This window comes from Oryx dammah, unplaced genomic scaffold, assembly GCF_014754425.2.
Source record: "Oryx dammah isolate SB20612 unplaced genomic scaffold, SCBI_Odam_1.1 HiC_scaffold_28, whole genome shotgun sequence".
Lineage (NCBI taxonomy): Eukaryota > Metazoa > Chordata > Mammalia > Artiodactyla > Bovidae > Oryx > Oryx dammah.
In genome coordinates, this window is record NW_024070212.1 from 7,631,321 (window position 1) to 7,644,795 (window position 13,475).

Genomic DNA, 13,475 nt, shown 5'->3' on the forward strand with positions numbered 1-13,475 from the left:
GAACACTGCCCATTTTCCCCACCTCACTATATTTCCTGAATATTTGTATAACTCTGAGATTTACGCCAATCCTTGGGGTGAGGAGCAAGTTAAACTTACCTAATGTCAAAATTGTCATGAAGTTCACACTTAAAACAATAAAACTTACAAGTCAAATAGAAACACAGCATAGAGAAGCAATGAAAAACTATGTCTTCAGTATGAACAACATCAGGTATGATCTTTGACTACTCCTTGGAAGTAGGGACCCAACAGGAGGGAACCCTAAAGATAAGTCCTCTCCCTAACAAAAAAAAATATTAATATCTCTTCCTCAACCTCATAACATTTAAAACATAATAACCATTTATACCAGACTCTATCCAATTTCAATGTCTGTTAGAAGGTTTACTGTATGAAAAATGATTAGATGAAACTACACTTATAGTACAGAAAGTAATCATAATGAGATAAAGAAAACAGCTATGAAAATTAAAGTATCTTAGAAAATGTACAATCAGAAAAAAATAAAGAAAACAGAGTCAATCGTAAGAGGCCCAGGATTTGGGGGGCTCAGCGTGGGGGGAACATGTGCAGCCGTGGCTGATCCACGTCAATGTATCGCAAAAACCACCACCATGTAAAGCAGGTATCCTCCCATTAAAATAAATCAATTAGCTAAAAACAACTGCTTTGTCATTTGTATTTTGTAAGAGGGGGATAACTTCTTTTCCACTTCTGTGGAACCTTTTATATTATACTTTGCTTACTGTCAGGCGTCATACATTTCCCTTGGAATGTCTATCTCTCCTTCTCTCCTTAACAAATTTTTAATTTTACTCTACTCTGTAAAAGTCTTTCTTTATAATAATTATCTCCATCTACCTCCCTCTTCTCAGTACAATACTCACAACATACACCACGTTTCTTGGTACTTGCTATGACACATCCTTGCATTAGTCACTGTTTTATGCTGTTCTCCTTCATTGTGAACACGATGCCTATGTGAGCTGGACACAGTCTACCCTTTCAGCCTAATTGCTTACCATTCCCTACCATACAACCTATGTTCATTCACATTCAATCATTCATCTCACTTAGTCCCTCAATTGTCATCCAACAAATATTTATCAAGTAGCCACAATATGTCAAACACAATCTAAAAGCAAGGTAAAAAAAATTTTTAATAATAAAAATAAATAAATAAGAACAAGGTAAGCTCTAGCTATCCCTGACTGCAGCTTACTGTAGGTAACAGCCATCTTCCTTCACCTCTCCAAGCATTTATTCAGAATATTCCCTCTGCCTGGAAGGCCATTCCCACTTTGTCACCATGATTAAACCTTTCCCCACAATAGTGCAACATGTGTCCACAATGTACTACACACAACACAGATGCTGAGAATATACGTATATTTCTTTAAAAAAAAAAAAAAAGGAGGGAATTTCCTGGCAGTCCAGTGGTCAGGACTTGATGCTTTAACTGCAGGAGCCCAGGTTCAATTCCTGGTTGGGGAACTAAGATCCTGAGAGCCATGTAGCATGGCTGAAAGGAGTCAGTGACCATAGACAGACAAACAAATAATCCGTAAAATGTGACACATTCTATTATATACATGCAGGACAATACGGGAACACTAAAAAGAAATACTAAGCCCAACCCAGTCAAAAAGTGGGCAGAAGACCTAAACAAACATTTCCTCAAAAAAGATATACAGACAGCCCATAAACACATGAAAAGCTGCTTAACATCATTCATTACCAGAGAAATGCAAATCAAAACTAAAATGAGGCATCACCTCACACAGGTAAGAATGGCCATTATCAAAAACCTACAAACAATAAATGCTGGAGAGGATGTACAGAAAAAGGAACCCCCTTGCAGTGTTGGTGGGAATGTAAATTGATACAGCCACTATGGAGAACAATGTGGAGATTCCTTAGAAAACTAGAAATAAAACCACCATATGACCCAGCAATCCCACTACTGGGCACATACCCTGAGAAAACCATAATTCAAAAAGACACACGTACCCTCAGTGTTCATTGCAGCACTACTGACAATAGCTAGGACATGGAAGAAACCTAGATATCCACTGACAGATGAATAGATCAAGAAGCTGTGGCACATATACACAATAGGATATTGCTCAGTCATAAGAAAGAATGAATTTGTGTCAGCTGAACCTAGGTGGATGAACTGAGAGCCTGTTATACAGAGTGAAGTCAGTCAGAAAGACACATATATACATATACATATATATGGAATCTAGAAAAATGGTACTGATTAATGTATTTACAGGGCAGGAAGAGAGACACAGACAAGGAGGACAGACCTGGGGCACAGCAGAGGAAGGAGAGGGTGGGACCGACTGAAAGAGTAGCCCTGAAACATATATTACCATACATCAAAGGGAAAGCCAGCAAGAACTTGCTGTGCGACGCAGGGAGCTCAACCTGGTGCTCTGTGACAACCCAGAAGGGTAGGCTGGGTAGGGGCGGGAGGTTTAAGAGGGAGGGGAAATATGTACACTTATGGCTGATTCAGGTTCTTGTACAGCAGAAATCAACACCACATTGAAAAGCAATTATCCTTCAATTAAAAAAATACTTGGCCTAGCCTAGGGCTGAGTTCAATTTGCTCAGTGCCAATTCTTAAATCTAAAAATAACAATTCCCTTGCTTTACTTTATAGCTATACCATATACACACATGCATACATTATATATACAGGTTTCCTGATTTGAACTTGATATAATCACATTTTAAATATTTTTCTGCAATTTGTTTTTCCCACACAGCATAGTGCTTCCTACAAAGTCTGATAAACAGCATTTTAATATTCAATTTAATACCAAATTTTGTTATGACTTCTTCTTTGATCTATGGGTTATTTAGAACTGTGCCTTTTAATTTTTAGTGGTTTAGAAGTTCTTAGTTTCATCTTTTTTGTTACTGATTTCCAGCTTAATTGCACTGACAGTGAATATATTCCATATGTTAATTTTTGAAATTTGCTGATATTTCCCTTATGGCCTAGTACAGATTAATTTTTTAACACTGTACATATGGTTGGTAAACTGTATTGAAAGATGCAGTTGTATATACATATGGCCACCAGATCAAATTTAATAATGACAATAATCAAATCTTCTGTATCTTTGCAGATTTTCTTGTCTATGTGGTCGATCAATTATTGAGAGAAGTATGCTAAAATTTCCCACTATGGCAGCAGAAGGTCAATTTTTTCCTGTAGGTCTGTCAGTAATTGTTTACAAGGAATATTACTGGGAACATACTAATTTAGAATTATAATATCTTCCTGGTAAACAACCTTTAAATCAACATGTAGTGACTAAGTCTAACACTGCTTTTCTCCTTAAAGTATATGTGTCTGATACTAGGCTTTCTTTTGACTACTATTTGTTTTTTCATCCTCTGACCACCTACTTTTTTGCAGCTTTATGCTTTTAGGTGTTTCTCTTATAAACAGCATAAAGCCGAATTTTGCTTTTCTCCCCAGTCCAGTCTGACATCTTTGCCTTCTAAATGCAGAGTTCAGTACATTTCCACTCATTGTGATTACAGAAAATATTCTAGATTCATTTTTACTACAGTATGTTGTGCTTTCATAATTGAGCTGTTTATTTCTCTCTTAATGCCATCTTTTGAAATGAATCTGTCCACCTCATTCCACGATACACTAGACTTAGCAAAGATATACTCTAATTATATTTTGCTAGAGGTTACCCTTCAAAACTTTAAAATATCAACTTAACATTCTAAACACAGTCATTATCTTTACCCACTTCTCAAACAATACAAACTTTGAGTACGTTAAGTTCAGTTACACCCCTCACAATTTATCAGTTATTATCATCCAGAAATTACAGTAGTCCCCCTTTATCTGTGGTATTGCTTTCTGGAGTTTCAATTACCTGTGGTTAACCACAGTCTAAAGATATTAAATGACAGACTTCCCTGATGGTACAGTGGATAAGCCAATGCAGAGGACATAGGTTTGATCCCTAGTCCAGGAAGCCCCAACTACTGAAGCCTGCTCCCTCTAGGGCCTGCGAGCCACAACTACTGAGCCCCTGGCGGCAACTACTGAAGCCTGCAGGCCCAAGAGCCTACGCTCTACAAGAGAAGCCACCACAGCAAGAAGCCAGCACACTGCAGCTAGAGAGTAGCCCTTGCTTTTTGCAACTAGAGAAAATCTAAGCCCAGCAACAAAGACTCAGTGCAGCCTAAAAAAATAAGAATATTATATGAAACATACCAGAAATAAACAATTATTGTTTTAAATTGCACACTGAGTAGCACGATGAAATCTTGAACTGTTCTGCTCAGTCCCACCTTTCAAGATGTCAATTATCCCTTTGCTCAGTGTATCCCACTGGTAAGTCACTTTGCAGACATCTCAGTTACCAGGTCAACTGTCACAGTATCGATAGGGCAGTGCTTGTGTTCAAGTAACCCTCATTTTACTTAGTAATGGCACCAAAGTTCAGGAGCAGGGATGCTGGCAATCTGTATATGCCAAAGAGAAGTCATAAAGTGCTTCCTTTATTTGAAAAGGTAAGATTCTCTACTTAATAAGAAAAGGAAAAAAATTGTATGCTGAGGTTGCTAAGACCTACGTAAGAACAAATCTATCCGTGAAACTGTGAAGAAGGGAAAAGAAATCTGTACTAGTTTCATCATCACATCTCAAGCTGCAGAAGTTATGGCCACAGTGTATAAATGCTTAGTTAAAATGGAAAAGGTACTAACTTGTACCATAAGCTATTTTGAGAAACAGCTTTTCTTATACAATTTTTCTTACAGTATATTGTTATAACTGTTCTATTTTATTATTAGTTACTGCTGTTATTCTTACTGTGCCTAGAAATTAAACTTTATCATGGGTATGTACATATGGAAACAACAACATAGTGTGTATATATGTGTGTGTGTGTGTGTGTATATATGTGTGTGTGTGTGTGTATATATATATATAGTATTCCATATTATCCATGATTTTAACCATCCAGGAGGGATCTTGGAACATACCCCCCAAGGATAAGTGGGGGGAGCTAATACTAAACTTCTGTCTTCATTTGTTTTAGACACTGTTAATGTTTTATACCATCAACTTGTTTTAGCTTCATCCATAAAAGATTTGAACGCTTTCAGGAAATATTTTGGAACTTAAAAAAAAAAGTTTCATTCACATTGTTTTTGTTGTTGTTGCTGGCTACTCATTTCTATGTCTCAAAATCTTTTGAGTCCATTTTCCTTCTTCCTTAACACCCTGACACTTCTGAAGAATACAAAAGATTTTGAATCTATGCCAAAACCAATACAGAATTGTAAAGTAAAAATTAAAAATAAATAAATAAATTTAAAAAAAAAAAAAAAAGATTTTGGATGTCCTTCAAATCTGGCCTTATCTAATGTTTCTTCGTGATAAAATCCAGGTTATGGATTTTTGGCAAGATTATCCCAAAAGTGATATTGTGCCCTTTCAGTGCATCACATCAGGAGGTACAAGATGTCAGTACGTCTCATGACTGATTATTGATTATGGGTTACTTTGATTATTTAGTGAAGGTAGTATAACTCCATGCCTCTTAATAGCTCTCATGCTTTCCATCTCTGTTTCTATGTTACATTCTGTATAATTTCTTCAGTTCCATCTTCCCATTTACTATTTCTTTCTCCAAATGTGTCTAATTTTTTGTTTTAACATGTGCATTACTTTTCTAATTTAAACTTTTTAATTATCACATTTTTAGATTTTTTTCAAAATGTCCTGATCAATTCTGATAGTCTTTTGTTCTTTCATCTTACTTTAACTCCCTCTTTTAACATACTTATATTTTGTATCTATTAATTCAAATATCTGTAGTCTTTCAGCGTTTCACTCTGTAGTTTATTTCCTCCAACTCTTGCTCATGGTAGCCTGTCTACTGCAGTGTTTAATAATTTGGAGGAGGTGAGGGGATGTGGATTCATGTTCACTTGAAATCCTACCTTTGGCAATTTTTTCAGATGTCTATTTAAAGTGCCTTTCTTTGAGAAGGACTGGCATTTGCTTTGGCCAAGAGACTAGTAGTAGCACCAATAGAGGATCTCTTAAACTAGATTTTTGTCTTGGTTTTTTGGAGACCACACAAGTAGTATAAACTCAGGCTCAAACCTGCATGAGTTAGGGCCTGTGGTAAAGAGAAAATTTTTTAAAAACTCTACTCAAAGTCAAGGTACTTTGCAACACTCCCCCTCTATGGTATGGTAATCTACTTTTTTTTTCTTTTAGCAACCAAGAATGGTATTCTTTGAAGTCCTGACTTTATTTGGGTGAGGGTAGGAGGACTTCAGTTGCAACTTTTCACTTTGCGTGGGTCCAGAGCTCTCTTTCCTGTTCCCAGATGCTAGGCCAAAAGGATAGGAAATAACTCCAGGACAAACACTACTTCCAATGATAGCTTACCAGCATGGAGTCATGTTAGCTCAGTATTTCTGGCTTCCAAGAAATCCTTCCTTTTTCTTCAGTTCAGCCATGAAATAAGAGTTTTGATTTGTTTTTTAACCAAGCATTTTCTGGTATACTAAAATGCAAAGTTTCTCTATACCTCTAGCCCTCTATATTGCCAAAAACAGAAGTCCTTAAGGTTTTTTTGAATAATGATAGGGAAAAAAAAAGCTTTAGGATTTAGTAGAAAAGGCAGAGTTTTTAATGATAATTTTATTTATTTATTTATTTTTAATAATTTATTTTTTTTACTTTACAATTCTGTATTGGTTTTGGCATACATTGACATGAATCCACCACCGGTGTACATGCGTTCCCAAACATGAACCCCTCTCCCACCCCCCTCCCCACAACATCTCTCTGGGTCATCCCCGCATACCAGCCCCAAGCATGCCATATCCTGCATCGGACATAGACTGGCAATTCGATTCTTACATGATATTATACATGTTTCAATGTCATTCTCCCAAATCATCTCACCCTCTCCCTCTCCCACTGAGTCCAAAATAGATCTGGATTAAATTTCAGCTTCTTTATCAAATATGACTAATAATCATAGAATCAACCTCGATGAGCAGAAAGTGAGAAGAGGGTTTCCTACCAATTCACATTTGTCCTATTTGGCTATTCACTGCTGCCTAGAGTTACTGTTTTTATAGACCACCCAGAATAGGCCAGTTCCTTGAATCCTGTGCCAAAAATCACTAGATGCCTTCTTTACCATCTACACAATATCAATAAGGTCAGAAAAATTAACCCTTTTAAGTTTATTTCATTTATTTTCTTTTTCGGTGTAATAACTATTCGGGTACACAAAACTCTTCAAACTAGTCAGTTTTGCTTACACATTACTTTGACAAAATTCTCTTACTTTAGACGTAAGATGTATTTACATTTCATCACCAAGTGCCTTCAGGAAATGTTTCTTAAGGCATACCTATATTTGGCAAACGTGTGTTATATATTTTCTCACTTGGACCCATACCAGTAAGGCACAAAAGTTCAATTCTACATTGAACATCTGAAACAACATTAACAACACTATTATGGTAATGTGATCTCTTCTGAAAGAGTTCAGGTTCCTAAATCTAAAATGCTTTTGAAATCTCTGATTAAAATGTCTATTCATCTGGCCAGACTTAGTTTTGTGGTACCTAAGAAAAGTTGAGTTAGAACTCATGGTCTGTTATTTAAAAGCCTATGCAGTTTCTATACCAATTAAAGCAGAATAATGCTTGCTTTATATATATATATATATATACACACACACACACAAGGCCATGGATGTGGAAGTTGTTCAATAAATATCTTCCAGGTGGTACTAATAAGGTTCAACTAGGGAGTTCCTGTTCCCCTGGCAGACTCCCAGGCCTGAGAAGATCCTCTGTCTCGCAGTGAAAAAGACTGCAAACAGTGAGGTCAATTAAGAAATACTTCTGAATCATATACACGATGGAACATCTTCATACCCAACATTTGCTTCAGGGGTAGATTTCAGTCTTTCAAGTCACTGTTGCTCTCTAGCTTTGACATTTCACTGTTTGTGCCAAATTTTCTCTGGAAGAAATAACTCCAGCTTTGTATGAGTTTTGTAGCCAGTTTCTTTCCTATTTCCTTCTTGGTGTCTGAGATATTCCAACTTGTTAAGACATTTTGATATTTCTTCATTCCTTCTAGCTCTTCTCTGTTTTTTTATCTTCAGTCTAAGCCTTTTAAACATGTTTTTTAAAATCTGAACAGAAGCCATTACTTCTTTAGGTTTTACTTCCTAAAGCCTTCACATAAAGACAGGCACAGATTTCCCTGGGTTGTTCCTCAGGATTTTCAAGTTTTCAACTTTCTTCCATTCTTAATTACTCTTTTTGTACTATCCATCTAATTTTTTAAACACAAACCTTTATTGATAAATTGAGACCACTATTCCCTCCATCCATAATGGGTCAATCTACTTGCTCATGGAAATAAGCCCAATCCTCTGATACACCCCTCACCTCAGCATCTGTGAAGATCAGTAATTCATTAAAAATTTTTTGTTCCCGTCTTATCTTTCAAATCTCTGTTGACTTATACAGACTTTCACAACAGGACATACCCAACACCATTCTCACTTCCTGCAGCAAAATTCTACTGTCTTTATTTGTTCATCAAATGCTACTACAAAAAGTTGCTGTGACTACCACCATCAGAGTTATTGACGTTCCTTCAAGAATATGCTATCTTTACACAATATCTACAAAATGTTTTTTCATATTACAATTGTTTACATATGTACTTCTCTTACTAGACATGCTTTTATTCATGTTTATATTCCTGGTTCCTTGCTCAGCACTTGGCAAACATCTAAAAATATATGCTGTATGTCTGACTGAAAAAAATAATGAGAACCACACCTCATAGAGCCTAGATAACAAATGAAGAACTAAAAGCACACAGCTTTTAAGAAATCATATAAATGTGTATCTCTGGGATTCCGTGGTAGTATAGTGGATAGGAATCCATCTGCCAATGGACGGGACATGAATTTGATCCCTAGTCCAGGAAGATTCCACATGCCATGGCGCAACTAAAGCCTGCGTCCCACAATGACTGAGACTGCGGGCTGCAACTCCTGAAGCCCATGCACCTAGGCCTGTGCAATGCAACCAAAAAAAGCCACTGAAGTAAGAAGCCCATGCACCACAACCAAGAGTAGGCACTGCTCACCACAACCTACATTCATGGAGCTCCATCTGGTACTGAGGGTCCCAGTATAAAATGCTTCATTTTGAGAGCTGTTAATGAGTGCAAAAGAATTGATGCTTTTGAACTTTGGTGTTGGAGAAGACTCTTGAGAGTCCCTTGGACTGCAAGGAGATCCTACCAGTCCATCCTAAAGGAAATCAGTCCTAATATTTATTGGAAGGACTGATGCTGAAGCTGAAACCCCAATCCTTTGGAAACCTGATGTGAAGAACTGACTCATTGGAAAAGACCCTGATGCTGGGAAAGACTGAAGGCAGGAGGAGAAGGGGATGACAGAGGATGAGACGGTTGGATGGCATCACTGACTCGATGGACATGAGTTTGAGCAAACTCCGGGAGTTGGTGATAGACAGGGAAGCCTGGTGTGCTGCAGTCCATGGGGTCACAAACAGTTGGACACAACTGAGCGACTGAACTAACTGATGACTTTATATTCACTCTACAGTATAATCTAATTCACTTTATTTAAGGAATTTAATTACATTCAAGTTCCTAAATCAGGATGACAAATTTTGATTAGCACATCTCTTATCTCCTATATTAATCAAAAGATAGATCTTCTTGAATAAAGAAGTTGCACTCCTTGGGACTTTCCTGATGCTTCAATGGTTAAGAATCTGCCTTGCAATGCAGGTGACAGGGCTTTGATCCCTGGTTGGGGAGCTAAGATCCCACATGCTATGGGACAGCTAAGCCCATACACAACAACTACTGAGCCCGCACATGCACACTGGAACCCTTGTGACACAACTAGGGGGCCCACATACCACAACTAGAAAGCCCGTGCACCACAATGAAAGATCCTGCATGCCGCAACTAAGACCTGATGCAGTGAAATAAATAAATACTTTTTTAAAAAAGAAAAAAGGAGTCCAGTTTTCAAACACAAAAACAAAATAATTTTAATATAAAGGATACGGGTAAAATGTCAAAAATAAATAATGAAAATAGCAGTAAAAATTTTTTTAAATAATTCAAATGCTTATTTCAGGTATCTCTTCAGCATATTTTATGTAACTTGTCTAGTATAGTGTCAACTTTCAAAAATAAGTCAACTTGGAATTGACTTTTCACTGAGTTGTCTTAGTTAACTAATTAAAAAGCTAGGTCTCTGGGACTCCATGAAGAGATTTCAAATGCTCTGGGGAATTGTGCTAACATCAAACAACAACAAAAGTCCAATATGAGATCGACTTTATTTTTAAAAAACAACTACATAGAAATAAAATGGGAATGACCTGGTTTGGCCATCAAACATGTCTGATCAACATCAAACATACTGATCAAACTATTATACTATTTTCTCTGTTTAAAATCTTCATAAATAAAAAAGAGATTATTATTATCAACTGATAATTCCTTTCTGTTCTCAACTAATTTTAATACAGATTTCACTTCTATCCCTAATAAATCTGCTTTCCAAGATTACCACTGACCTCCTAATCACCAAATTCAGTATTCTCATCTCAGTTTTCAGCCTCTCCCAAGCCCTCAACATGTGATACCATGGCTCAAGCCCCTCCTGAAACTCTTTTCATCCTTGGCTTCAGAAAATCATTTTCTTCTCATTCTGTCCCCAGTTCTATTCACTTTGAGTGTCTTTCCCTGGGTCTATCTATTGTTCATGCTGAGTCACTCAGATTCTTCTTCTTATTCTTCTTCGTCTATTTTTCTCCTTGGATAATCGCAGCTACTACTAACATCTCTGCCTATCTATCAGATAATTGGTAGGAAGGGATTGGGGGCAGGAGGAGAAGGGGCCACCAGAGGATGACATGGCTGGATGGCATCACTGACTCAATGCTCATGAGTCTGGGTGAAGTCTGGGAATTGATGATGGACAGGGAGACCTGGTGTGCTGCGATTCATGGGGTCACAAAGAGTCGGACACGACTGAGTGACTGAACTGAACTGAACTGAATATCTAGTCATTACCTCAGATTTCCCAATATCTAGTCACTATCTCAAATTTATACTAACAATAAAAACCATTATTTTCCATCATGAAACTATTCATCTTTATATGCTGGCTACTTCATATAAGAGTATCACCATTCAGTCCCTCAAGAGAGAATTCTTGGAATTATGTTTACTTTCTCTCTTTTCTTCCTCACATTCCACACTGTAATAATCATCAGAGATGTACCCGGGGATAGGCCATCCTTTCCATCACCATAGTCCAAGTTTAGACTCTCATGTATTGCTTTACATACATCAACAGAATCCCATGCTGTCTCTGTCAATAGTTTCTCCTCCATCCAAACCATTTTCAATAACACCCTCAGAGTCATTTTAGTCGTCTTCCTGAGATACGAAACTGATTATGTTACCCTCTGCCTAAAAACCCAGGAATGACTGGTTTATAGTAGCACTGTATATAGCAGCATACTAAGCCCTTCATTATCTGGCCTCACTTATATCATTAGCTGTTATTTCCTCACACACACTTCCACATACATAAAATGCCCCGGATTTTTCACTTTTTCTCTGAACTTGTCAGCCATTTCGTAACTGTGCCTTTTATCATGCTGCTCCCTCGGGATGCCTTTCCCATACTTTCCACCAGGCAAACGATCATCATACTTTAAGATTCAGCTTCCTCTCTGGGATTTCCCTCATCATTCTGGCATTCAACAAAAGAGAGTGTTTTGAGCATCTATCAATAAGACATGAAGCTTCTCCTCAAGGAATGCATATTCTCGTTTATATTCTTTTAGCACTTTGTTCATACTGAAGTTATGACATTTTTCACATTATGCTATAGTCATCCTTTCACATGTCTCTCCTCCCAGCTGGATCATGAGATCTTTAAAGGCATGGCCCCTGTCTAACTACTCTTTGATTCCCCAACATCTAGGATGCTGATTTTGTTCATGTGTAGAGTATGCCACAGTTAGTGGGAATCTGAAAAAGATGATTTTTAAGATCCCTTTGAATTCTAGTATTCTATGATTTCAACATAAATGCAGCATTTCTTAGTTGTGATTTAGCTGAAAACCTGTGTCAAAAACAGCTAGAATGCTTAAAATATTTATATTAATTCCTGTTCCAAACCTACTGAAGAGGAAACAGAATTACTGCTCTAGTTAGGGAGAAAGTCATTCAAGTGCCTTATAATCACTGACACTCAAGTATCATAGTATTGAGGGAGGTAATATTATAATTACATTTTAAAGGTAAGTAATTGAGGCATAGAGAGATTAAGTAACTTGAATAAGACAACAAAGTTACTAAGTGGGGAAGCTACGATTTGAACTCAGTCTAATTTCAAAGCCCATGATCTTTCTCAGTTCAGTATTCTGCTTTATCAGTGCTCTGTTTAATAACTCAAGGCTTCTTTCATTTAAAAAAAACATGAACTTTACTTTCTGCCAGGCCTACATGAAGAACAAGAAAGAGGAACCCATCTTTCTTCTGTTATCTTGCCTCTGAGGAGGAAAAAACAAATCCATTTTTCCCTAGCTTATGACTAGAGCAAAAATAATAAATAATAAGAATTCAAATTTCTAGCATTAGTATCCAAAACAAATATCTATACACTTACCTCATGGGTCCATAGTTCAGTATTACAAATGCCAAAACTATCATCACACAGACAGCTCTTCGCTTCGGACTAGGAACTTTAAGCCTCTGGTTCTAAAGAAAATGATCATTATTAAATACAGTTGAATTACACATGAGTTTCACAAAAAGCAACATCTAAGATAATAATAACTCTCCTGTTTCCCAGTTATAAGAATGCTTAAATGAAAACCAAAATGGAAATATGAGGAAAGAGTACTTTTCAAAAGACTAAGGAGAGGAGTAGGAGAGAAGAGACACAGCAACCCTTGTTGCAGAGGCCTCTTCACCCAAAAGGAAGAATTCAACAATTTTATGTTTTTATGAATCTTCAAAGAATCCCAAGGCACTGTACTTTAGTAATTTGCCTCTCTCTTAAATCATTCTTTTCAGTAACATAAGGGAACATTCCCATGTGCTCAGGGCAAGATAGAAAGAGCAATGTAAGAAGCCAGTCTCCAGGGAATTCCCTGGCGGTCCGGTGGTCAGGACTCCACGCTTCCACTGCAGGGAGCATGGGTTTGGTCCCTGGTCAGGGAATGAAGATCCCATGTGCTGCCCTGCACAGTCAAACAAAAAAGTCCCATTCACTAGGCAGAGGCATCTGTTTGGTTCAAGAAAGCACTGCGGTAGGAAATTCTGAAAGCAGCAGATTTCATTAACAGAATTAAGAACA

General features: G+C 37.2%; 1 protein-coding gene across 1 annotated transcript in view; it reads right to left on the reverse strand.

Moving 5' to 3' along the window:
* The window catches only part of ATF6 (activating transcription factor 6), a 245,338-nt gene that overhangs the window by 174,579 nt on the left and 57,284 nt on the right, over positions 1-13,475 (reverse strand). The window contains exon 9 of the mRNA XM_040230020.1: positions 12,783-12,874. Coding sequence (XP_040085954.1) covers positions 12,783-12,874 — 92 coding nt within the window. The remainder of the gene's footprint in view (positions 1-12,782; positions 12,875-13,475) is intronic.